A 26,847-nucleotide genomic window follows, 5' to 3' on the forward strand; every position below is an offset into this window, starting at 1 on the left:
AGGGAGAAGCAGGCGTTCCGCAGAGCAGAGAGCCCAACGCGGGGCTCGATCCCAGGACCCTGGGATCATGACCTGAGCCAAAGGCAGACGCTGAATGAACTGAACCATCCAGGTGTCCTTTTTTAAAGTTTTTATTTAAATTCTAGTTAACCTATAGTGTAATATTGGTTTCAGGAGAATTCATGATTCATCACTTATGTATGTCACCCAGTGCTCAACACGACAAGGGCGCTCCTTAATGTCCACCCCCGCCTAGCCCACGTCCCATCTGTCTAGCCAACCCCCCGTCTAGTCCGTCCCCTGCCCAGCTCCCCCTCAAAACAAACTTCTTAAATCCGTGTTTGAAGGCGGTGTAAGTACCTCGGCATTCCGAAACACCTTGAGCATGTCAGCATCAAAGGCCTCCACGGTCTTGTAATGGCCAGTGAGGATCTGCCTCTCTATGGTGGCCAGGTCCAGGGGCTCGGAGATCTTCTCGTAGTAATCAGCATTCCTGGAGCAGAAAGCCAGGCTGTCAATCGGGCACACTTGGCACTGACTGAAAATTCACAGGATTCCCACATTTGTGAACTTACTTTTTCTTTGGGGGGAGGTTCAGAAGGGGTGCTGCCAGAGCTTGTCGGGAAGAATCTGCAAAAGAAAACAAGGTTTAGAAGGACTATGTGATGATACAAGAGAGGCAAGTACTAACTCCTCACTGAAAATGTAGAAGCCCCCAAATTAGAAGTTAGGGGGAAAAAAAAATCTAAGCTTTTTTGAGGCCCGACCATGAAATGTACAGGACTTTTCAGAAATGTGGGTACTCAGAGGCAGGGAAGATACTTTCAGGATGACCCAGAATATGAATAGCGACAGATGGGAAATTACTGAAGCGGCGAGGCTGCTGAGGACAATTCCCTGCTCTACAAGTTTTACGAAAGCAAAGAATGTCTTATCCAAATAGTACCTTCTAGTTCTTATTAATGGACCACAGTTAATATTATTCTATTGGTTTGGATTCAATTAAACTCCAGATAATGAATAACTTAGTACTGTAAATATTTTCTGGAATCCATTTTCTTATAACACAGTTACTTTATATTATGAAAACAATTCAGGCTGTGGGGCTACTTGCTACCTTACCTACTTTCATTTAAAAAATTCAATTTTATGGGGCTCCTGGGTGGCTCAGTCGATTAAGCCTCTGACTCTTAATTTCAGCTCGGGTCAAGATTTCAAGGTTGTGAGATCGAGCCTTGTGTGGGCTCCGCGCTCAGTGCAGAGTCTGCTTAAGATTCTCTCTCTCCCTCTGCTCATCCCCCCGCTCGTGAGCTCTCTCAAATAAATAAATAAATAAATCTTTAAAAACATTCTAATTTTTTATTTAAGTATAGTTAACATACAATGTTATATTAATTTCAGGTGCACAACACTGTGATCTGACAATTCTGTATATTATTCCATGCTCACCATGATAAGTGCAGTCACCGTCTGTCACCACACACAGTTATCACAGTATTATGGACTACACTCCCTATGCTGTACTCTTCATCTCTGTGGCTTGCTTTGTGACTGCAAGTCTGTACCTCTTAATCCCCTTTATCTATTTCACCCATCCCCTCCAGCAACCACCAGTTTGTTCTCTGTATTTAAGAATCTTTTTGCTCATTTTGCTTTTTAGATTCCACATACAAGTGAAATCACACGGTATTTGTCTGACTTATTTCACTAAGCATAACGCCCTGTAGGTCCATCCATGTTAGAAACGCCAAGATTTCCTTCTTTTTCATGGCCAAGTAATATTCCATTGCATGTACATACCACCTATTCATTTATGAATGGACACGTGGGCTGCTTCCGTATCTTGGCTATTCTAAATAATGCTGCAAAAAACACCGGGGTGCATGTATCTTTTTGAATTAATACTTTCATTTTCTTTGGGTAATACCCAGTAGTGTGATTACTGGGTCATACAGTACTTCTACCTATTTATTTTTAATTTTTTTGTATTCCTGTCTTTTCTTTTCTTTTTTCTTAAAAGATTTATTTATTGGGGTGCCTGAGTGGCTCAGTTGGTTAAGCGTCTGCCTTTGGCTCAGGTCATGATCCCAGGGTGCTGGGATCGAGCCCCGCATCGGGCTCCCTGCTCGGTGGGAAGCCTGCTTCTCCCTCTCCCACTCCCCCTGCTTGTGCTCCTGCTCTCGCTACCTTTTTCTCTCTGTTAAATAAATAAATAAATAAAATCTTAAAAAAAAAATAAAGTTGGGGCTCCTGGGTGGCTCAGTCGGTTAAGCGTCTGCCTTCGGCTCAGGTCATGATCCCAGGGTCCTGGGATCGAGCCCCACATCGGGCTCCCTGTTCCGCGGGAAGCCTGCCCCTCCCTCTGCTCATGCTCTCTCTGTCAAATAAATTAACCAAATCTTAAAAATATAAAAAAGACTTATTTATTTGAGAGAGAGAGAGTGAAGGGAGTATGGGGGGGTGGTGGAGGCAGGGCAGGGAGAGACAGAGGGAGAGGGAGAGAGAGAATCCCAAGCAGACTCTTTGCTGAACGTGTAGCCTGACTCGGGGCTCAATCTCACAACCCAGAGATCAAAACATCATGACCTGAGCAGAAACCAAGAGTCAGATGCTCAACCGACTGAGTCACCCAGGTGTCCCTCCATCTTTATTTTTTTTTTTCTTTAAAGATTTTATTTATTTGTCAGAGGATAGAGAGAGAGAGAGAGAGAGCAAGCACAAACAGGGGGAGCGGCAGGCAGAGGGAGAAGCAGGCTCCTTGATGAGCAAGGAGCCCGATGCAGAAATTGATCCCAGGACCCTGGGATCATAACCTTCCATCTTTAATTTTTTGAGGAACCTTCACAGGCTACCTTACTTTCTAGGTGAGAGAAAAAGCCTGTTATTTCATGCCCAGAATGTAGGGACATGTAGACATACCGGCTGCAGGTTCACATTGTATCAGATGGGCCTGGGTGGCAATGGGGAGCGTGACTTTTTCAGGATGGAAAGAGATCAGGTGCCACAAAACTTTACATGTTAGGACAGGCTAGTTCCCCCTTTCTTCTCTATATCCTTAGGTTAACAAAACTGCAAAGAGCCACTAAAGTACAGAGATAAAAAGTAGACAGAGAAAGAAAAGGGAAGGGAAACCAAATTACTCAGAATCTAGGGAGAGGGAGGGAGAGATAGGCCAAACCTGAGGGCAAAAGGCTGCAATTATTTGTAAAAATCTCTCATTTTAAACATCTCCAAATTTCCTGGTCAGAAAAAGTCACATACATTACACTACCTACCCCAAATTAAAAACTCTCCTTCCCCACCATCACCCACAACACATACTCTAAAGATGTCTTGTAAGAGGAAAGAGTGGTGATAAAGGTGTCTGCATGAAAATGCTTTAAAAGCTCAGTCAGTGGGGCACGTGACCCTTGATCTCAGGGTTGTAAGTTCGAGCCCCACACAGGGTGTAGAGATTACTTAAAAAAAAAAAAAAGGTTAAGAAATCGTATGTTCATTAACACCCTTTTCCTTAAATTGCAAATTCACTGCCTCATTCAGGAAAATTACATCCAAGACCGAGACCTGTTCTTTGTATCCTATAGCTAAAAAATGTGATTTCTAAATATAGTACTTAACTATGGTAAAATTCCAACAAATACCAAAGATTGACATAGAAGATCAAGGGATTTAGATTCTGTCCACACTCCCCGAAGACTGAAACCAGTCCTATGAATTCTACACTCTGACAAAAGGAAGGACGAAGTAAACCTCCTAAACCCCTCGCCCTGAACCATCCGTCGTTCTCAGTCTTGGGTGTCTCGGGTGAGGGTGAGTGGCAGGATTTTTACAGAAAGCTGAGGAGAAAGCCTTTGGGGTGAGTGTGGCCACCTTTGTAGGAGATGATGCCATCACAGATCTCTTTGAAGATTTGGGCGAGGCGGGCTGCACGTGCCACCTCAATGTTTTCCTCTGCTGCTGCCAGCCGTCTTGTTCGAACTGACCGCGCCGTCTGCAGGGCGGAGAACTGGGTCATGAAGACGTCTGCAAAGATACAGTGGAAATCAGTTCTGGGAAAAGAGAGCACTGTGTGGCCTCTCCTCCCCCATGGACTCTTGCCATTTGCTCTATTTTCCTTGAAGTGATTCAGCAGATTAGTGATCGTGCAGTTCTTTCTCTCCTCCTTAAAGAAATGTCAGGAAACACTGGGTTTACCAGAGACTGAAGCTGCACGTTAGAGGCGCCTAATCTCTGACCAAATGTTGTGCGATACAGCGGCTGCCAGCCTGCGTCCCAAGAAGAGTCTGTGTTTGAATTCTGGCTTCACTACTTCCTAGCTCTGCGATCTCGGGCCAGTTGCTTATACTCTGTCTCAGCTTCTTGACTGCAAAAGGGGGAACAGTGGTGGTGCTTCCTTTAGCAGGTAACCGTGCAGGTTAAATGAGGGAATGCTTTTCATGTATTGAGCTCAGGCCCTGACCTATAATAAAGACTCAGGAAGTACTTGTTGTTATTACCAGGAGATTGGCCCTATTTGGGACGTAAGTTCAGAGACCTCACGCCAGTCAAGTCACTGACAGGACAGAAGGCAAATTTCTACATCGATCAAGTTTGCACACAGCAGATTCCCTCATACACCACACACAACACTTCTGCTTTTTGGGGGGAAGAAGGAAAGACTCAAAGAGGAGCATGAGCTTTTGAACACCCTATTTGCAGTTAGAAAGGAAGTATGGACAGGCCAGTGGACAAAAGATCTGAACTCAGGAGCGCTGTTATGTTATTCACTCAAGAAGCTTGGAGAATAGAAATCCGAAGGTCTGTGTGTATAGTGCTCATCTGAATGTGGGGGGAAGAAGTCTTCAAATTTACACTGCTGTCATTTTTTCCTGCACGCAGCGTCACGATTTACCCATAAGCAAGTTATTTTCCAGGTAGGAAGGGATGCAGGGGACCCTCTACCGATCGCATGTCTGGACACTCTCAGGCTGTAGGTGGTGTTTGGGAAGCTGGTGAAGGGGATTCTTCCTAATCCCTAGAGCACAGACTAGGAACTGGAGCAGCTGGGATGGACAGGTGATTGCTGACTGATGATTGTACACTGGGATCTTAGCTTTTTTGATCCAGACTAAAACGAATCATTGAATAGAATGAAAGCAACTAAAATAATCACTCTGAGACAATATTATGGAATTAACAGGAGCGTTTCATTTCCAGGCCATACCAGACTTGATGTTCCCGTCATCTCGGCAGATGCCATTCCAGCGGGTGTATAATGATGCTGAGTGGAGATTATCACTGGTGTGCTTTACTTCCTCTTGTTTCTGCCGAATCTTCTCCCAGTTTCGGACCAAGAATACATGATGCTTTAACACAAAGTTCCTGTAAGGAAGGAAGGAAGTTCCTTAATTCATTAATTTGATAAGCATTTATTACATGTCCATCCTATGTAAACTTTTTTTTTTTTTAAAGATTTTATTTATTTGACAGACAGCGAGCACAAGCAGGCGGAGCAGCAGAGAGAGAGGGAGAAGCAGGCTCCCCGCTGAGCAGGGAGACCACTGTGGGGCTTGATCCCAGGACCCTGGGATCATGACCTGAGCTGAAGGCAGATGCTTAACCGACTGAGCCACCCAGGCACCCCCTGTAAACCATTTTTCAAAAGTTAAATTCTTTTTTTTAAAAGATTTTTTTAAAGGATTTTATCTATTTATTTGACAGAGAGACAGCGAGAGAGGGAACACAAGCAGGGGGAGAGGGAGAAGCAGACTCTCCGCTGAGCAGGGAGCCCGATGTGGGGCTCAATCCCAGGACCCTGAGATCATGACCCGAGCCGAAGGCAGACGCTTAACTGACTGAGCCATCATCCAGGCGCCTGCTAAAAATTTTAAGTAATCTCTACACACAATGTGGGGCTTGAACTTACAACCCAGAGATCAAGAGTCGCACGTTCTACTGACTGAGCCAGCCAGGCACCCCAAAACCATTGTTACGATGATATAAATGAATAATTATCAGTTAATTAAGCTATAAGATAATTATATATGGGAAAACATAATTCAGTTTTGCATCTTTTTTTTCCCTCCATATAACATAAAACATTCCCCTCTATTATTTATAAATATCTGGCAAATAGCACTTAAAAGCTGCAAAAATTCGGGCGCCTAGGTGGCTCAGTTGGTTAAGCGACTGCCTTCGGCTCAGGTCATGATCCTGGAGTCCCGGGATCGAGTCCCGCATCGGGCTCCCTGCTCGGCAGGGAGTCTGCTTCTCCCTCTGACCCTCCTCCCTCTCATTCTCTCTCTCTCAAATAAATAAATAAAATCTTTAAAAAAAAAAAAAAAAGCTGCAAAAATTCTGGCAACCAAAACAGCCTGACTTGAAGGCAGAGATTTATTGAGTATATATACAAATTCTAAATGAAGCTGGCAAGATGAAGCATGGGTTCAGGATTAGCTGTAACAAGGAGAACTAGACTGACAGATAAAGGCAAAGACATTTGAGATAGATATGCCCTGGGCAAACAATGTTGGGTGTAGCACCCCCACATAGACCTCCAAGCTTATAGGTAAGTTATGTGTGTCTTCAAGGACTCTACACAATTTGATGATTCCATAATTTGACCCCCACCCTAGTGCACATCTAAACTGGGTAAGTCTCAAACTGTGGGCCTCAGTAATTTAAAACTCGTCCAATTTTAAAGTTCTTGATCTGGTCACACTGAAATCATCTGGGGAGCCTTATAAACTACTGATGCCTGGGTTCCACCCTGAAAATTCTGGTTTAAGTGATCTGAGGTGTGGCCTGGGCAGCAGGAGGTTTTAAAAACTCCCTAGGCAAATATGCAGCCAAAGCAGAAAACCACTTGACTAGATCATCTCTGCTTCCCTGAAGTTTAAAATTTCTATGACTCAAGTGATACGGTATAAAAGGGGTAAAAAATCACAGTAAAGTTATAAATGCTGATGAACCTTCTAAGATACTGGAGCATATGGTCAGGGAAGATGTAGAAGATGTCCTAAGACGATCTGAAACGTAGGACATACATATTTACTTCGCTTACTTCTGACATGGACGAATCTTACCTGAATCTATATAGGGAGAAGCAAAAATGATCACTAAAGATCCTTTCTACTGCTCTATTAATGTATCAACAGAGCAGGGGATCTTGACCTTTTCTGTGCCATGGATTCCTCTGGCAGTCTGGTGAAGCCCATGTCACCCTTCTCTGAACAAAGTTTTAAAGTAACTTTTTAAAAAATTTTAGATTAATTAAAAATTTAAATTTTTAATATACAGGGTTAAAAGGAAACCAAATATCCTGAAATTCAGTTTTCAGAATATTAAAAAAACCCTGAAATTGTGATATAGAAATAAACATTAATTTTTTAACACATGACAAGATGTAGCGGCTAGTGGTAGGTTTAACAACTACAGTAATTTCAAGGTGGAAATCACATAAATGGCATTTTGAGATATTTGTAACACTGTAACAGGATATAAAATGTGAACATCGGTGAAGAAGTCATGGAAACTGCAAATACTACACACATGTAAGCGCACACACACACACACTTTTTGCCTATTATCACATTTGAAGGAAATGCTAAATTTCAGTTAGAAATTGGGGAAAATAAAGATGTATTCCCCCCCAAATCCAAATTTATCTATCCCGATTCTTGGCTAAAGACCTCCTGCACAAAAGAAATGACTCAACCATACGGATGTTTAGTAATTTCTAAAGTGACAAGCAAATCACACAAAGGCAAGAAAACCTCTTTACCTCTCTCGATTAGACATCGGCTTCATTTGTATTTGGGGGGTCAATCTTGTTGGAGTGTTGATGTTTTCACTGGGTTCTTCGGAGAGGTGGCCTCTCTGAAAAACACATGGATCGGATTGCAGGAAAGAAAGGGTCAATCAGAAACCCCCTTGAAGAACATTGGGACCACCCCCTGGTGTCACCCTTCTCTCTGTAACTGCCCATAGGCAGCTGTGCAGGGAAAGCCAGGAATGAGATCATTATTCACCCTTTTCTTCAGCTTGTGCTTAGACTTTCTCTTCTCTTTTGACCGTCCAGACTTTTTATGTGTAGCCACAGGCTGGCTGCTTTTGCTGCTGGTAAGTCCATTCACGCGCTGACTCTTGCCCCCGATGATTCCTCGACATTTCTCAAAGCCACACTTACACAGTTGCTTTGAAAGGAAAGACAATCTTGCTTTTGGCCTGCAGTCTCAGTTACAAGTTCAAACAGAATGCCTGAGCTTCTGTACACCCAATAGTAAGTTTGAGTCAAGAAATTTTTACACAGAGGAAAATAACTGAGAGTAAAATAAACGTGTTTCCGTGGAAAGGAAAGATTACATTTTGGGAAAACTTCTTCCCTAGGCAAGTTAAGAACGGACTGAAGACCAGACTCAACAAAGCAGCCTCTTTCTACGGAGTGCTGAGACCACGAGGCAGAGCTGGCACCCCAGGTAAGTGGGGGGAAAACCGCCTTCTCCAATGCACTTCTCAGCGGCTGCAGACCAGAACATTTACAGAAGGCCTGCGGCGTGTATGGCGCCGTGACAAAGTCCCAACCTCCCTCTCGAACCGATTATGCCTACCTGTTTTTCCACATTAAAGGAATGGAAGTTGTAATCGTAAGTGAGTTCAGTACCAGCTGGCATGTCTTTAAGAGCATACAGTCCAATCCGGTAGACTCCATTGACAGACCTACAGAGAAGGGCAGGGTTAAAGGCAGAGATTCTTTTTTTTTTTTTTTTAAAGATTTTATTTGATAGAGAGCGAGAGAGCACAAACAGGTGGAGCGGCAAAGGGAAAGGGACAAGCAGGCTCCCCGCCGAGCAGGAAGCCCAATGTGGGGCTCAACCCTGGGAGCCTGGCATCATGACCTGAGCCGAAGGCAGCCGCGTAACCGTCTGAGCCACCCCGGCGCCCTGAAGGCAGAGATTCTTAATACCTTGCCTGAAATGGTACGCTGCTTTCAATTTGCCTTTGTTTCTGTGTCCAACTACTTGGGGTTTCCTGGCCAGTCTCTTCAGTTTCAGTATCTCTCTTCTATTCTGTCCAGCTTGTGTAAACTGCCAGACTAAGTCCTCAGTCAGCTTTCTGGAAAACATGCTCTATGTTGTCAGTTGGAATAGGTCTTAACTTTTCTTGCCTGGTATTCAAAGTCCCTCTAAAACATGGCGTGAGTCTCCTTATTATATGAATCTCTCTCTTTGGTTCTATTTTATGTAACTTATTAATAATTTATTCATACTATTCTAGATGCTTTATGTAATAACCACAGCTATCATTTATTGATTGTTACATTAATTATAACATTTTGTTGTACTATCTTATTTAATCCTCCCAACAACAGCATAAAAAAGGCACTTTTTTTTAAGTAGGCTCCACGCCCAGCGTGGATCCCAACACGGGGCTTGAATTCACAGTCCTGAAATCAAGACCTGAGCTGAGATCAAGAGTTAGAGGCTTAACTGACTGAACCACCCAGGTGCCCCCCAAAGGCACTATTATTAGGTAGCATTATAGCCCATTTTCTAAATGAGGAAGCGGAGGCACAGAGAGGTTAAGTAACTTACCCAAAGTCACACAGCTAATAACTGAGGGAATCGAACTGAGTATCAAATCAAGGCAGTCTGGCTTTAAAATCTTAACCACCATGTCATACTGATAACGGGTTAGCTCATTACCCCTCAGAACCACCCAGTGAGATGGTATTTGGATTCCTACTTTACATAGTAAGTATTTGTGGCTTAGACAGTTTGTTCACAGTCACATAGCAAGTAAGCTGCATTCAAAACCAGGGGATTCAAATCCAGGCTGTTTGATGCCATAGCTTTTCTTCTCTTGCTTCATTCCAGTCTCCCTGCCAATGTCAGACACATCAAGGTTTAGCTTGGCTCCTATCCTTATCAAATGTAAATTTCTCTAATATATTCAGGTTTTATTCCCCCCCAAATTTAGAAATCAGTTTTAGTCTATGCTAGCGGTTGGCAAACTCTAGCAAACTCCCACCATGTCTTTGTAAATTTTTATTGGCACACTCCAAAAGTTTAAGGACCCTTGGTCTACAGCCTAACATTTAAAATTTGATTATATACTGTACTGTTTTAAAAATCTGGGGGTTAAGCGACTGCCTTTGGCTCAGGTCATGATCCTGGAGTCCCGGGATCGAGTCCCGCATCGGGCTCCCTGCTCGGCGGGGGGTCTGCTTCTCCCTCTGACCCTCCTCCCTCTCATGCTCTCTGTCTCTCGTTCTCTCTCAAATAAATAAATAAAATCTTAAAAAAAAAAAATTGGGGGGGATTTGTGGGACGCCTGGCTGCCTTAGTTGGAAGAGCATGTGACACCTGATCTCGAGGTTGCTAAGTTCAAGTCCCATGTTGGGTGTACAGATTACTAAATAAAATAAATTAACCTAAAAAAATTTGGGGGGATTCTTATTTATTTTTAGAGAGGGGGAGAGAGAGAGAGAGGGAGAGGGTGGGAGGTGGAAGGAAGAAGAGGAGAGGAAGGGAGGGGAGGGATAGAGAATCTTTTTTTAAGATTTTACTTATTTATTTGACAGAGATAGAGCAGGAACATAAGCAGGAGGGGAGTGGGAGAGGGAGAGCAGGCTTCCCGCCGAGCAGGGAGCCCGATGTGGGGCTTGATCCCAGGACCCTGGGATCATGACCTGAGCCGAAGGCAGACGCTTAACCATCTGAGCCACCCAGGTGTCCTGGGATAGAGAATCTTAAGCGGACTCCATGCCCAGCGCAGAGCCTGATACAGGGCTCGATCCCACAACCCTGAGATCACGACCTGAGCCAAAATCAAGTCGGACACAACCAAATGAGCTATCCAGGTGCCCCTGGGGGACTCTTACACGGAGAATACGCAAATCCTAGAGGTATAGCTTGCTGAATTTTATGCATCTTTACACCTGTGTAACTGCCCAGAAACCCTTCTCTCCCAGTTAGTACCCTTTACACACAGGGTGGGCCACAATTCTAATCTCTATCACCACAGCTTAGTTCTGCCTCTTTGGAACTTCATATAAATGGAATCATACAGAATAATACACGGTAGGAGGTACAATCATATGCTTGGTTCTTCCACTCAGTGTTACACTGTAGCTGTGATACATTTTTACTCTGCTGTGTAGCATCCCATTGTATGAATACAGCACAATTTAGATACCTGTTTTGTTAAGTATTTGGATTGCTTGTAGTTTTTTAGCTGTTACAAAAAAATTTCTGTGGCTATTCTTGCACATGCCTTTTGAACATGAACACTCACTTCTGTTGGGGACATACTTGGGAGTGTGGTTACGGAGCTCCTGGATATGTTTAGCTTTGATAGGTGCTGGCAAACGTTTTTTTTTTAAAGTGGTTATACACCAATTTACATTTCCACCAGCATCTAAGAGCCTTCATGTCATACTACATGCTTGGCAACACTTTGAATTGTCATTCTTTGATTGTAGCCATTTTGGGGGAGTATGTAGTAGTTTTCGAACACAGTTTAATATTTCTCTCGGATGGCTAAAGATATTAGGCACGTATTTTATGTTTATTGACTACTTAAAAAAAAAAAGGATTGTATTTATTTGAAAGAGAGAGAGGGAGCATGAGCGGTAGAGGAAAAGGGAGAGGGAAAAGCAGGATCCCTGCTGAGCGCAGAGCCAGACATGGGGCTCGATCCTAGGATCCTGATATCATGACCTGAGCTGAAGTCATTAACTGAGCCACCCGGGCCCCCTTTTTTTGAATACATTTATATTCTTTTTTGATGTGCCTATTCTTTGAACTATTTTAAAAATTGGACTTTCTTATTTATTTGTAGATTCTGTATTTATAAAGAAATTCTTTGTCAGATAAACATTGTAAATACCTTCTCCCCAGCGTATGGCTTAGCTTTTTAACTCTCATAGTATTATCTTTTGATGAAATTTTTAATTTTATCAGCTCATTTCCTTTAGTCAGTGCTGTTTATGGGTGGGTTTGAGCCCCATGTTGGGCTCCGTGCTCAGCAGGGAGTCTGCCTGTCCCTCTCCTTCTGCCCTTCCCCCTGCTCACATGCTTGCTCTAACAGATAATAAAATCTGAAAAAACAAAAAAAAGTTCAACCCCGAGATCAAGGGTGTCCCTATACTGTTGAATTTTATCAAATGCTTTTTCTATTTTCTATTACCCCTATTGAGATGATACATGATTTTTTTTTTGCCTTTATTCTGTTAATGTAGTAAGTTACATTGATTGTGAATGTTAAACCAATCAAACTTTCATTCCTGGAGTAAACCCCACATGGTCATGATGTAATTACCTTCTTATATATTTCTAGAGCTGATCTGTTAATATATATATTTTTAAAGATTTTATTTATTTGACAGAGAGACACAGCGAGAGAGAGAACACAAGCAGGGGGAGTGGGAGAGGGAGAAGCAGGCTTCCCGCAGAGCAGAGAGCCCGATGTGGGGCTCGATCCCAGGACCCTGGGATCATGACCTGAGCTGAAGGCAGACGCCTAACGATTGAGCCACCCTGATTTGCTAATATTTTAATGAGGATTTTTGTGTCTATGTTCATGGGAGATGTTTGCCTATATTTCTTCTTTCTCTTAACAGTGTTGTTAGGTTTCAGATGAAGGTTATACTAGAAGTATGAAATGGAAGAGTTTATAGGATATTGGTAGTACAGACATCATTTCTTCTTTAAGTATACAGAAGAATTATCAATGAAGATATTTGAGCCTGGAGCTTCTTTTGTCAGAAACTGTTAATTATACATTCAATTTCACTGGTAGATATTCAGACTTTTTATCTCTTCTCATGCCGTTTTTTAAGTTGTGCTTTTTCAAGGAATTTCTTCATTTTATTTAACTCTCCAAACAGAAGTTCAGGAAAATGGATAAACTGTGGTGAATTTATACAAAGGAACATTAGTCCAGAATAAACATCAACAACACGGAAAGCTGTAAAAACGTTCTAAGTGAAAGCAGCCAGACACAGAAGACGACATATATGTGCAGTTCTGCAATAGGCAGTAGGCAAAACAAATCTGGTGACAGAAACATCACTGCTTGCCTTCGAGGTGGCAAGATTCTAAATCTGAAACAATGGAAATGTTCTATATGTTGATAAGGATGTGGGTTGTATGGGTGTATGTATTTGTAAAAATGGATGGTAATTTACACTTGAAATCTGTCTCTATGTGATACCTAAAGTTAAAAAATTTACAAAAATAGAAAGCTGTTCAAATTATCCAATTATCTTTTTAAAAAAAGATTTTATTTCATAGTGAGTGAGAGAGAAAGAGAGAAGGAGCAGGAGGACAGGGAGAAGGAGAAGCAGACTCCCGCCAAGCAAGGAGCCTGATGCGGGACTTGACCCCAAGGCCCTGGGATCGTGACCTGAGTGGAAGGCAGACGCGTAACCGAGAGCCACCCAGGCGCCCCTCAAATATCCAATTATCTTTTAAAGTTGTATGAAAACACACGTAACATAGAACCTACCATCTTGACCGTTTTAGAGTGTGCAGTTCGGTGGCGTAAGTACACCCACTGTTGTACAGCTGTCACCGCCACCATGCTCACAGCTCTCTTCACCTTGACAAACTCAAGTACCACACTTACAGCGACCACCTCCTCCTCCCACCCCCACCGCCACTCTACTGTCTATAATTCTGATTACTGTAAGTACCTCGCATAAGTGGAATTGTACAGTATTTGTCTTTTTGTGACTATTTTCACTTGGCATAATGCCATCAAGGTCCATACATGATGTAGGACGCTGCAAATTTTCCTTCCTTTAAAAAATGAGTAATTCCATTGTATGTATATACCACATTTTGCTTGCTTATCTCTTCATCCACTGATGGACACTTGGGCTGCTTCCATATTTGAGCTATTATGAATGCTCACTATGAATATGAAGGTGCAGATACATCTTCAAAACCATACTTTCAGTCCTTTTGTGTAAATACCCAATGGAATTGCTGGGTCATATAGTAACTCTATTTTTAATTTTTTGAGGTTCCTCCATATGGTTTTCCCCAAGTGGAAATACCATTCTACCCCCTCACACACCGTGTGAAAGGATCTCGATTCATCCATGTCCTCACCAACACTACTTTTCTGTTATTTTGACAGGAGCCATTCTAATGGGTCTGAGGTGGTGTCTCATTGTGTGTTTTTTAAATATTTGAGTGAGTGCGTGTGCGTGCACACAAGTGGGGGTGCAGAGGGAGAGGGAGGAAATCTCAAGCTGCCTTCTGGCTGAGCACAGAGCCTGGCACAGGGCTCGATCCCACAACCCTGAGATCATGAACTGAGCCAAAATCAAGTCGGATGCTAACCAGCTGAGACAACCAGGGGCCCTTCATTGTGGTTTTGATTTGCATTTCCTTAATGATTAGTGCTGTTGGGCACCTTTTCATGTGCTTATTGACCATTTGTATTATTTTCTTTGGCGAAATCTCTATTCAAATCCGTTGCCCATTTCTGAATCAGGATGTTTATTTTCTCCCATTCTGTGGGTTGCTTCTTTCCTCGGTGTCTTTTGATGTACAAAATCTTAAAATTTTCACAAAGTCCAATTTGTCCGTGTGTGTTTTTTTTTTCCATTTTGCCTCTTTGGTACCATATTCAAGAAATCACTGCCATGTCCAATGTCATAAAGCTTCTGTCCTAAGTTTTCTTCTACAAGTTTTATTGCCTTAGGTCTTAGTTTAGGTCCTTGATCTATTTGAGTTAATTTTTGCATATGGTGCTAGGTAAGGGTCCAGCTTCATTTTTTTTGCATGTGGATGTCCAGTTTTCCCAGCACAATTTATTGAAAAGACTCTTCTTTCTCCATTGAATGATCTTGGCACACTTGTCAAAAGTCATTTGACCACGTATGTGAGGGATTACTTCTGAGCTCTCTATTCTCTTTCATGGGTCTATCATTCTGTCCTTATGCCAATAAAAAGTTGATTACTGTAACTTTGTAGTTAAGTTCTGAAATCAAGAAGTGTGACAAGTTTTGTTCTAAGAAGTGTTTTGGTTATTCACGGACCCTTAGGATTCCATATGAATTTTAGGTTGGTTTTTTCTATTTCTGCAAAAAAAGTTTTTGGGATTTTGCTGCGGTTGTACTGAATCTGTAGATTGCTGTGGGTGATGTTCATATTTTAACAATATAAAGTCTTTATGGTACATGAACATGGAATGTGTTTTCATTAATTTATGTCTTTAATTTTTTCTTTTTCATTTATTTATTTTTTAAAGAAGATTTTACTTATTTGACAGAGAGACAGCAAGAGAGGGAACACAAGCAGGGGGAGTGGGAGAGGGAGAAGCAGGCTTCCCGCTGAGCAGGGAACCCGATGCAGGGCTTGATCCCAGGACCCTGGGATCATGACCTGAGCTGAAGGCAAACGCTTAACAACTGAGCCACCCAGGCACCCCTTCTTTTTCTTTTTTTAAAGACTTTATTTGTCAGAGAGAGAGAGAGAGAGAGCACAAGCAGGGGGAGAGGCTGAGCTGGGAGCCTGACATGGGCTCGATCCCAGGACCTGGAGATCACACCTGAGCCAAAGGCAGATGTTTAACCACCTGAGCCACCCAGGTGCCCTGCTGTGGGTTTTCATATAGGACTCTTAGAGCAGTCCCCTCTTATCTGTGCGGTATATGTTCCAAGACCCCCAGTGGATATCTGAAAATGTGGACAGAACCAAACCCTATATATACTATGTATTTTCCTAAACATGTATAGCTATGATTAACTTACAAATTAGGTACAGTAAGAGATTAAGAATAATAAAATACAATTATAGCAATTTACTGTAATAAAAGTTACCTGAATGTGGTCTTTCTCTTTCTCCCCTCTCTCAATATCTTACTATACTCATTCTTCCTTTCCATGTGATGATGTGAGATGACAAAATGCCTACCTAGTGAGATGAAGTGAAGTGAATGACGTAGGCATTGTGAGGGAGGACCATTTGCATCTAGACCAAGGCTGACCACGGGTAACTGACACAAAGGAAAGTGAAACTGTGGATAAGGACTACTGTATTAGGTTAAGGTAGTTTCCTTCTATTCTGTAAAATGATTTTTCTGCATCGAGATGATCGTTTTTTTCCCCTTTCATATTGTTGATGTGACATATTACATTGGTCTATTCTCTGATGCTGAACCATGCTTGCATTCCAAGAATAAATCCCACTTGGTCAGGGTGTATAATCCTTTTAATATGCTGCTAAAATCTGTTTGCCAGTATTATGTTGAGGACTTTGCATCAATGTTCATAAAGAATACTGGTTTGCTTTGTAGTTTTCTTGTCGAGTCTTTGTGTGGCTTTGTCATCAAGACTATGCTGGCCTCACAGAATGAGTCAGGAAGTGTTTCCTTCTCTTTAATTTTTTTGGAAAAGTTTGAGATGGATTGGCACTAGTTTGGAAGAATTCATGAGTGAAACCATCAGGTTCAGACCGGACTTTTCTTTGTTGAGATTTCTGATTATTGATTCAATCACTTTACTAGTTATGAGTCTGTTCAGATTTTTCTATGTCTTCATGATTTAGTCTTGGTAGGTTTTGTGTTTCAAGAAATTTGTCCATCTCAACTAGGTAATCCCATTTTTTGGCGTACAACTGTCTGTGGCATTCTCTTATAATCCTCAGTATTTCTGTAGAATTGGTAGTGATGTGCTTTGCTGCTATTGAGTTGCAGTTCTTTATTTTATGTATTAGCCATTTATCAGATATATGTATTGCAAATATTTTCTCCCATCCTATGGGTTGCCTTTTTATCTTATTGATGGTTTCCTTTGCTGTATAGAAACTTTATAGTTTGATGTAGTCCCACTTGCTTAGCTCTGCTTTTGTTGCCCTTTGCTTCTGGAGTCAACCCCAAAAAGTCCTCGCCAAGAACGACGTCAAGGAGCTTATCCCCTATGGTTTCTTCTAGGAATTTTATGGTTTCAGGTGCTACCTTCAAGTCTTTAGTGCATCTTGGCTTGATTTCTGTATACGGTGTAGGGAGGGGTCCAGTTTTCCCAACACAATTTATTGAATAGACTGCATGTTCCGTACTATGTATTTGTGTCTCCTTTGATACAAATTAATTGATCATACAAGCGTGCGTTTATTTCTGAGCTCTCGATTCTAATACATTCATGTCATTTTTAAGCCAATATTACACTGTTTTGATTATTATAGTTTTGTAATATAGTTTGAAATCAGGGAGTGAGATGCCTCCACCTTTATTCTTTTTCAATTGCTTTCACTGTTTGGGATCTTAGGATTCTTTGTTCAATTTCTCTGAAATTTGCCATTGAAGTTTTGACTTTTATTGCACTGAATTTGTAGACTGCTTTGGGCAGTATGGACATTTTACCAATATTAATTCTTCCATTCCACGAGCATATTATTTAACAATAATTAATTCTTCCATTCCACTGAGCCTTATTCAATTTTTTTCATTAACGAATTATTAGTGTTTTCAATGTACATGACTTTCACATCCTTGGATAAATTTACTCTTAGGTATTTTATTTTCTATGCTGCTTTGCAAATGGGACTGTTTTCTTAATTTCTCTGACAGTTCATTATTAGAGTGTGGAAATGCAACTAAGTTTGAAATTTTGATTTTGTATCCTGCAACCAGTTAACTGGTTATCAGTTCTGACAATTTTTTTGTAGAGTCTTTATGGTTTCCTATGTATAATGTCATGTCATCTGCAAATAGAGACAGTTTTACTTCTTCCTTTCCAATTTGGATGTATTTTCTTTTTCTTGCTTAATTGCTCTGGCTAGTACTTCCAGTACTATGTTGAATAAAAGTGGTAGGAATGTCCTTTTCCTGATCTGAAGCAGACTCCCCACTGAGCAGAGAGCCCGATGTGGGGCTTGATTTCAGGGCCTGAGATTATGCTCTGAGCTGAAGGCAGCCGTTTAACCAGCTGAGCCATCCAAGTGTCCCATCCTTTTCCTGATCTTAAGAGTAAAAGCTTTCAAACTTTTACCACTGAGTATGTTTTTAGCTGTGGGCTTCTTGTATATGGCCTTTATTATGTTGAGGTATGTCCCCTTATACCCACTTTGTCTAAAGTTTTTATCATAAATGGATGTTGAATTCCATTCTGTCACTTGGAGAGTTTAAGTCATCTACTTTTTTAGAAAAGATTTTATATTATTTTATTCTTATTTTTAAAAGATATTTGAGAGAGAGAGAGAGAGAGCGCGTGCACAAATGGGGGGAGGGGCAGAGGGACAAGCAGACTCCCCACTGAGCAGGGACCCCTATGCAGGGCTCAATCGCAGGACCCTGGGATCATGACCCGAGACAATGGCAGAATGCTTTACTAACTGACCCACATAGGCGCCCCTAAGGATTTTATTTTTAAGTAATCTCTTTGTCCTACATAGAGCTCAAACCCATAACCCCGAGTCAAGAGTCACAGGCTCCACTGACTGAACCAGCCAGGCACCCCAGGCCTCCAAAATTCTGGTAGGAAAACTGCAGATAATATTGAGGATCCCTTGTATGTGATTTGCTTGTCTAATGCTGCTTTCAGGATCTGCTCTTTATCTTTTGCAAGTTTGATTATGTTTCTTGCTGTGTGTCTCTTTGAGTTCATCTTACGTGGAGTTCAGTGAACTTTGTGCTTATTTACATTCACGTCTTCCATCAAATTTAGGAAGTTTTCAACCATTATTTGTTCAAATACTCTCTTTGCCTCTTTCTCTTTGCTCCTTCTGGGACACCCACAATGCATATGATGGTCTGGTGGATGGTGTCCCAGAGGTCCCCTAGGGTCTGTTCTCTTTCCTTCAGTGTTTTTCTTTCTGTTCCTCAGACTTGAGAATTTCCAATGTCATATCTTGGAGTTCATGGATTCTTTCTTCAGTCTGCTCAAGTCTGCCTCTGAATCCCTCTTGTGAATTTTTCATTTCAATTATACTTTTCAGAATTTGTTTTTGGTTTCTTTTTAGGCTATCTATCTCTTCATTGATATTTCCACTTTGCTCACACATCAGTGTCATGAATTTCTCCACATTGTCCCTTAGTTCTTTGAGCATCTTTGGACTTTTGTTTTATAAAGTCTTTGTCTAACCTATTTGCCATTGAGTCTTTTTAAGGGGCAGATTCTTTTGAATTATTACTTTTTCTTTGAATGGGCCATAGTTTCCTGTTTCTTTGTATTCCTTGTGATTTTTCCTTGTAACACCACAAATTTGGACCTAATAATGTGGTATGTCTGGAAATAAGGTTCTCTCCCAGGGCTCACATGTCCTAATCTTTAATTTCTGGCCCCCAAAAGGAAAAAAAAAAGTGAAAAATGAAGGGGAAGAAAATAGGGCCCTATCCCTTCAAATCTCCTGGAAGTCACTTCCGGTGGCAGGAGAGGGGCTTACAACAATGGTGGGAGGGACCACCACAATGGTTGCCCATCTTTGTCTGCACCTCTGTGATCAGAAGCAGCAATCAGAGCCCAGATTCCCCATTTTTAGAGGACAGGGTCCTCCTCACTCATCCCAGCTTCTGCAATCTGTGTGCAAACAGATTGGAACGCTGGCATGGCTACCTGCCATGTGGCTGGGGGTAGGGCACAGGGAGTTGCTACTGTTCTGAGTTGAAACTGACTAAATTGACTAAAAGGAACCACAATTTACCATCTCAGCCTTCCCCTAGTAGTTGCAAGCGTTCAACAGACTCCAAAATTGTTCCATCAGACAGATTCTGCTAGTATAATTATCTAAGGGGAGAGAGACTCCTGATGCTTCCTACTCCACCATCTTCCCAGAATCTTCTATTATCTTTTTTGAATTTTTTAGATGTAGTTTTTTGCTTTTAGTTAGATTCTTATCTATTTTACTTATTTTTGTTTCTCACTGTGACAAATCCAGTGGGCATGTAATAAATATGCTGAGTGACCTCACAGGAGAAGAACCATGTAACACAGTACCTGGCAAGTAAGCAGCTGATAAGTATTAGGTATTGCCATTATTATACTATCATTATTATACTATCATATATACTGTTATATTTTTCTGGGAATAGTTAAGATGAAGCGAAGAAATAGCAGCAGCTGACTATGCCTGGAGGATCTGGTATAACAGGGAATTGCCTGAGGTGCTTGTGTAAGCTGACTCACACTGCGGGAAAGACTCATCTCAATACCCTCAATGCCTTCTGCTCTCTTGGATTTGTGACTTCACCTTCCCCTGCTTCCTTACCATTTCTGCATTTCACAGTTTGGGTCACAGCTGTGGTTGATGAATCGGGCCTCATTCCCCATCCGGTAACTGTCAATCACCATCCCACTATCCAGGTTCAGGCAATAGTGGTCACTGTGATTATGATACTGCTCAATCATCCTGTTCCTAAAGAGGAGAGGAAGAATTGAAAGTCAATTAATGATTAAGTTGAAAGTAAATTTGAAATCTCCCATTTTTCATTCTAATCTGGTACCTCTGCCATTTTATTGGCGTATCATCATTCATCACTGTACCTGAACTCTTGTTCGCTGACAACCTCCCCTAGGTATTCAATGATGAACTGCCCAGCTTTCAGGGGTTCTTTGGTTCTGATTCCCCAACCTTTTTCCTCAGCTCGAAATCGTTCTAGACACTGTACCCACTCATGCCTCTGTATCCTCTGGTTACAGCACTGCTCACCACAGGGGCAAGTGTTGGGGGAACACTCAGCAAAGATCATTCTAGAAAGAAAAGGGATAATTGTATGTCAATTAATATTATATATGCTTTCATGAACCCACTTTTGTTTTATAGGAAGTTTTAAAATACATTGTTTTTATTTTAACAAGGTTGGATTAGTTAACAGGGTTCGTAAGGGCAAAGAGTATACAACTTCAAAACTTAATAATACTGAAAATTTCCAAGTGAAGTTATAAATGCTGAATAGATTAAGCTAACTGTCCACTAAGCATCCTGGGTAAACACAATCATGTTTAGCTCTGTGCTAAGAATAAAACTACAATAAAGCTACAACCCATAGAGGAATTAATAATTTGAAGATTACATGGCATTCTTATTTTGAAGTAGCTGATGGGCATTTACAGACTTTTTTTCTTTTGAAATTGTAGTAAAATCACACATAAACTTTACACTGTAAATATTTTTAAGTATACAGTTCAGTACATTTGCAGTTTCTTTTTTTAAGATTTTATTTGAGAGCGAGAGAGAGACAGGGAGCATGAGCAGTAGGGAGGAGCAGAGGGAGAGGGAGAACCACACTCTCCGCTAAGCAGGGAGCCCGATGTGGGACTCGATTCCAGGACACCAGGATCATGACCTGAGCTGAAAGTAGATGCTCAACCGACTGAGCACCCCCAGGTGACCCTGCACTGTCATTTTATAAGAATTTTACATTTCATTAGTGTAAATGACATTTCCATATTGAAATAACACTTCTAGTCTCTATACTAGCTGAATTTATAACCTCTAGTGAATTAACAAGCAAAATATTCTCCACATGGTAGAGAAAAGCTGTTATGCACATGATTTCTAACTGCTTTGTTTTTTTACATTTCTGGATCTTTCAGAGAAGCCATTTAGTTTTGGTGTATGGTTTAGAATCCCAGTAAGGCTACTGAACATGATTAAAACAAGGGAGGATCAAGAATATAATGGTAGATCAGAATATCACATTATATTTTATATAACATATACACACACACACACACACACCCGTAACTTATAAATCTTGTAAAAAAAAAGCATTTAACATTTTATAATATAAAGTACTTTCATAGCCATTCTTCAAATAAATATCCTTATCTAAAGGGCAGAACACACAGTGTCAAATCACATAAATGAGCAGTAAGCAGAGAAAGTATCCACACTGGGATTATTCAATCAAGACAATCAGCTTAATTTGTGAGAAAGACACTGCGTTACCGTCAAATTCACCACCTTTTTTCTTTCTTTTAATGAATTTTTCGTTGAATGAACACAACTGAACACCCCTCATGAAAATGCTCTCCTTCTTGATCTTTTAGGATAATGGATTTCCCACCTTTCCAATAACGAATTTTTTTTTTTTTTTTTTTAAAGAAAACCAGAAATCCTTTTTTCCCTCTCTACCATTCATGGCACATTCCTGTTCCTCTTATCTTTAGAAGGCTCATTCACAGAGGATGGGGGGATGGGGTAACTGGGTGATGGGCATTAAGGAGGGCATGTGATGTAATAAGCACTGGGTGTTATATGCAATTGATAATCACTGAACTGTACCTCTGAAACTAATAATACACTACATGTTAATTAATTGAATTCAAATAAAAAAAAAAAGAAGGCTCATTCATGTTCATAGTTTCAATTGTAACTCTCTCTTAACAATACCCCACCTGAATTTTCATCATACCTCAAAACACACAAAACAATAAGCTTTATGTGGATAAAAGAACTAAAATATAACAGAGTACTGAGATGAGATTTTATTTATTTATTTATTTATTTATTTATTTATTTATTTTTAAAGATTTTATTTATTTGACACACAGAGAGAGAGAGAGTGACAGAGAGAGAGCCCAAGCAAGGGGAGCGGCAGGCAGGCAGAGGGAGAGGGAGAAGCAGGCTTCCCACTAAGCAGGGAGCCCGATGTGGGGCTCAATCTCAGGACCCTGGGATCATGACCTGAGCCAAAGGCAGACGCTTAACCAACTGAGCCACCCAGGTGCCCTGAGATGAAAGAGATCTTATTTTATTTTATTTTTTCAAAAGATTTTATTTATTTGACAGAGAGAGACACAGCGAGAGAGGGAGCACAAGCAGGGGGAGTGGGAGAGGGAGAAGCAGGCTCCCCACTGAGCAAGGAGCCCGATGTGGGACTGGATCCCAGGACCCTGGGATCATGACCCGAGCCGAAGGCAGATGCTTAACGACTGAGCCACCCAGATGCCTTGAGATGGAAGAGATTTTAAAATCAATTTTAAAAAATTTCTGCTGGAGAACACTCAATTGTTGAAAATTTGTGGTTTCTACAGTTGAAGGCACTGAAATACATTCCATTCGTTTCAATTATCAAGATAAGTCCTTTACGTAAAAAGTAAAACATGGTTCTATTCATTGTGTCTGGAAAACAAACCGTAAACTTATCAAAATCTGAAAGTAGGTGCTGCAAACTAAGATGTGAAGTTGTTGACTTACAGCATAAATTGCCATTATCTTTAGCCACATAATGCCGTTCACTGTAAGACTAGAGAATTTTCCTCCTTCTAAATATAGACCTAGATTGGAAAGCTCCTTCCCTCACATGGTGAGACTCAGTGTTTAATAGTCACTGGCAAGTGTACTAGTGTGACTGACTTAACTCGTTAAGGACGTCAGACCATCCCGTGAGTGGAGATGGGTTTTCACTTGAAAAATATTCCCACTACAAATCATGCCAGCTCAGGAAGGAGTAAGCCTTGGAGGCAGGGGAGGGGATCCTCTCTACTTGGGGACCAAGAATTTGAAGGCCTACTGCTCTTCTGCAGCAAAAGGTGAAGGATCTCACTGTGGGGTAAGAGCAAGTAAACTGTACTCAACAAAGGAGCACAGACAGGATCTAACAGGGAGTTAGCCAGGGACCCGATGTTCAGTTTGTGGCACGTGAACTCAAGAGTAATCCCTTCTGGTGGCATTACAAGGCTTACCTGGCAATACACTTTTATCTTCCCCTAAGTATTTGGCTTTGTTATACAACATGTTTGTTTTTGTGAGAACTGAGAGAGTGGGCTCTGTACATGCTGTGAACAAATGGGTACAGGGTTAAAAAGCAGCTTGAAATGAATTATGAGACTCTGCTCTAGGGAATGTGGAAAATTCTGGAGCTGTAAGGGGTTTGATATGGACGGTGTACAGACATAAATATTAACTAGGGAAGATCTTATAGAATTTATAAACAACACTGATGATTCCTAGAAATTGTTTAGAAGAGGCCATGTTTTAAAAATATTTTATAAAAACCCATTACGTATTTTTAAAAACAGTCCTGAATTCAGTTTCCTTTGGGCTATGTGAACCTTATATAGACATAAAATTGAATCTTACAGATATTTGAGTTTTCCCCACAAATATTTACAAAACCTTGAATACATTCAAGACAGGAAAGACATTTTAGGTAGCTCCATTTAACTAAATCTTTATGTGGGTTGCTTTTAAATATATATGGAAGCATCCACTGAATAATGTATTTTGATTTTTCTTAGATATTTATGCATTTATCACCTCATCATTAGATGCATGAATATGTAGGGTTCATATTTTATTTATTTGTTTGTTTGGCGGGGGGGGCAGAGGGAGAGGGAGAAGCAGACTCCCCACTGAGCAGAGAGCCCGATGCGGGGCTTGATCCCAGGACCCTGGGATCATGACCTGAGCCAAAGGCAGACATTTAACTGACTGAGCCACCCAGCCGCCCCTGTAGGGTTCATATTCTCATAAAGTTGGCAGCACCGTATCTGAGTTGTTTTTTTTTTTTTTTTTTAAGAAAGACAACACAATGGTGAGGACAAATGTGACACCCATAGTAACAAAAATGATACAAGACAATCAATGTAATTACGTAAAGGTAAATATTCAGATTTCAGTTCTATGTGATTAAAAGACTAACGACTTACACAATAAGCAGTGTATACAGTGGAAAGGACATGACTTTTGAATCAAACACACATGGGTTCAAATTCTGTCACTTAAGTGTTGTATATGATACGGAGCAACTTACTATCCAAACTCTAGGATCCTTCATTCATAAAATATAAAACTATTACCTATCTCATTAGACTACTGTGAAAAAGAGAGGAACTAAACCAATGAGATGGTAGCTATATTATGGCAATTTCATAGACAATACAATATCATATAAAAAACAGTAATGTTAGCATACAGAGGAATGCAAATTTAAGCAATTCTAAACACATATGATATTCCCAAACGTTAAACCAATGAAATATTAAAGCACCAAAAATAAAGTTAGATGCGAATGCCTAAAGGAGGTGGAACTATAGGGAAGTGAGTATATTCATATCCTGGTCGTGATACTCCAAATTAACGCATTAATTTATGAGAGCTACTAGATAGTATATAGTAAGAATTATAAATGTTCATATAGTTTGTTCAGATAATTCTTCTTCTGAGAGTACATCTTAAAGGTTAAAAAAAAGGAATCTACAGTTTTACAGTAGTGTGATTTTTAATAGCAAAACATTGGGAATAATTTGAATGACGAACCACAGGAGGATGGCAAACTAGGGCATATCAACCTATGGAAGATAACAGAACTCCTAAAAATGGTGAGGTTGTGGACCACACTGATACATAAAAGTGTATATATAGGGCGCCTGGGTGGCTCAGTTGGTTAAGCGGCTGCCTTCCGCTCAGGTCATGATCCTGGAGTCCCGGGATCGAGTCCCGCATCGGGCTCCCTGTTCGGCAGGGAGTCTGCTTCTCCCTCTGGCCCTCCTCCCTCTCATGTGCTCTCTCTCTCATTCTCTCTCTCAAATAAATAAATAAAATCTTAAAAAAAAAAAAGTGTATATATATAAAAAGGAAAAAAAAAGACCAAAAAAGAAAAAAAAAGTATATACATATAAAAAACATCTGTGAGTGAAGAAAAATCAGTGCACAACACAGACGAGGCAAGCAGCTATGACTCCTGAAACCACGTGTGTGTATGTACAAGATGTGAGTTAACAATGATGTGGTGTAAGGCAGAATTTACCAGCTGCCATGTTGACAGAGGAGCTACTAAAACATCGATTCCCTTAGCCCATAGGACAGTTGACCAGAGACTGCGGAAGCAGTTGTCTTTGGCCAGGAAAACTATCTAGAAGAGAAAGCACTGATGTAAAGTTCATTGGTTCTTTTTTACTGTAAATTTGCTTATGTTACTAAGACCAACAAATCAGATGTCCATTCTTCGGTCTCTATCAGACATTTCCATTTTGAAATCTCCGTGTCATTTGGAACTTAATGGCCCCAAATGAAAATCATAGTTTTGACCCCCAAACTGGCCAGACCCCATACTTTCATTCTCTGACAAAAGCAAAACCACCTCTCATCAGCACCACTGACCCAGTCAGCACATGTGCATCTATGTGCGTATGCTAATGGGTCACCATCCCAGTTTTCCTTCGGAATACATCATGCCTTTCTTCCTTCTCACTGCCACCATCCTACCTTACTCCCTCATTATGGCTACCATTTATGGAGAGTTTGGAAAGTTTCTAAACTATGCTGAATACTTTATGAACATTGTCTCATAAAATCCTCACCCCCAGCCCCACATAAAGAAGGTACCATTTTTATTAGAGGGGTTAAATAACTTTCTTCAGGTCTCCTAAGTAATAAGAGGATTTAAACTTGGGTATGTTAAAACCCTAAATCTCATTCTTTTTCTGTTACTCCATTCAGCCCATCTGATGGGCTGAATGCTTGTGTCTCCCTAAAATTAACAGCTGAAGCCCCAGCCCCCAATGTAATGGTTATTTGGAAGTAGAGTCTCTGGGAGGTCAACTGGCTTATATTAGAGTATAAGGGTAGGAGGAACTGCATGATGGAATTAGTGTCCCCACAGGAAGAGGAACAGAGAGCTCTTTCTCCATAAGCATGCACTAAGGAAAGGCCACGTGAACACACAGGGAGAAAGTGGCTGTCTATAAGCCAGGACGTGGGTCCTCACCAGACATCAAATACTTGCATCTTGACCTTGGACTTCCCAGCCTCCAGAACGATGAGAAATAAATTTCTGCTGTTTAAGTCACCAGGGCTATGGTATTTCGCCATAACAGCCCAAGAAGATTAAGACAGCCCATCAATTAGGTTTTGTAGAGCTTTGTGCAACTTCAGGAGAGGAAATCAAAGAGCTTATTTAACTTTTCCC

General features: G+C 41.0%; 1 protein-coding gene across 4 annotated transcripts in view; it reads right to left on the reverse strand.

Annotated features, from left to right (window-relative positions):
* ASH1L (ASH1 like histone lysine methyltransferase) overlaps positions 1-26,847 on the reverse strand; it is a 192,825-nt gene that overhangs the window by 11,847 nt on the left and 154,131 nt on the right. For all 4 annotated transcript variants that reach the window (XM_035009770.1, XM_035009771.1, XM_035009772.1 and 1 more), the window contains 9 exons: positions 20,474-20,680; positions 20,199-20,345; positions 8,589-8,697; positions 8,010-8,174; positions 7,763-7,857; positions 5,204-5,361; positions 3,871-4,023; positions 576-630; positions 361-493 (listed from right to left, as the gene is read on the reverse strand). In XM_035009770.1, coding sequence (XP_034865661.1) covers positions 361-493; positions 576-630; positions 3,871-4,023; positions 5,204-5,361; positions 7,763-7,857; positions 8,010-8,174; positions 8,589-8,697; positions 20,199-20,345; positions 20,474-20,680 — 1,222 coding nt within the window. The remainder of the gene's footprint in view (positions 1-360; positions 494-575; positions 631-3,870; positions 4,024-5,203; positions 5,362-7,762; positions 7,858-8,009; positions 8,175-8,588; positions 8,698-20,198; positions 20,346-20,473; positions 20,681-26,847) is intronic.

The sequence above is a fragment of the Mirounga leonina genome, unplaced genomic scaffold (genome assembly GCF_011800145.1).
Source record: "Mirounga leonina isolate KUSES-001 unplaced genomic scaffold, KU_Mleo_1.0 Mir_154, whole genome shotgun sequence".
NCBI classification, from domain to species: Eukaryota; Metazoa; Chordata; class Mammalia; order Carnivora; family Phocidae; genus Mirounga; species Mirounga leonina.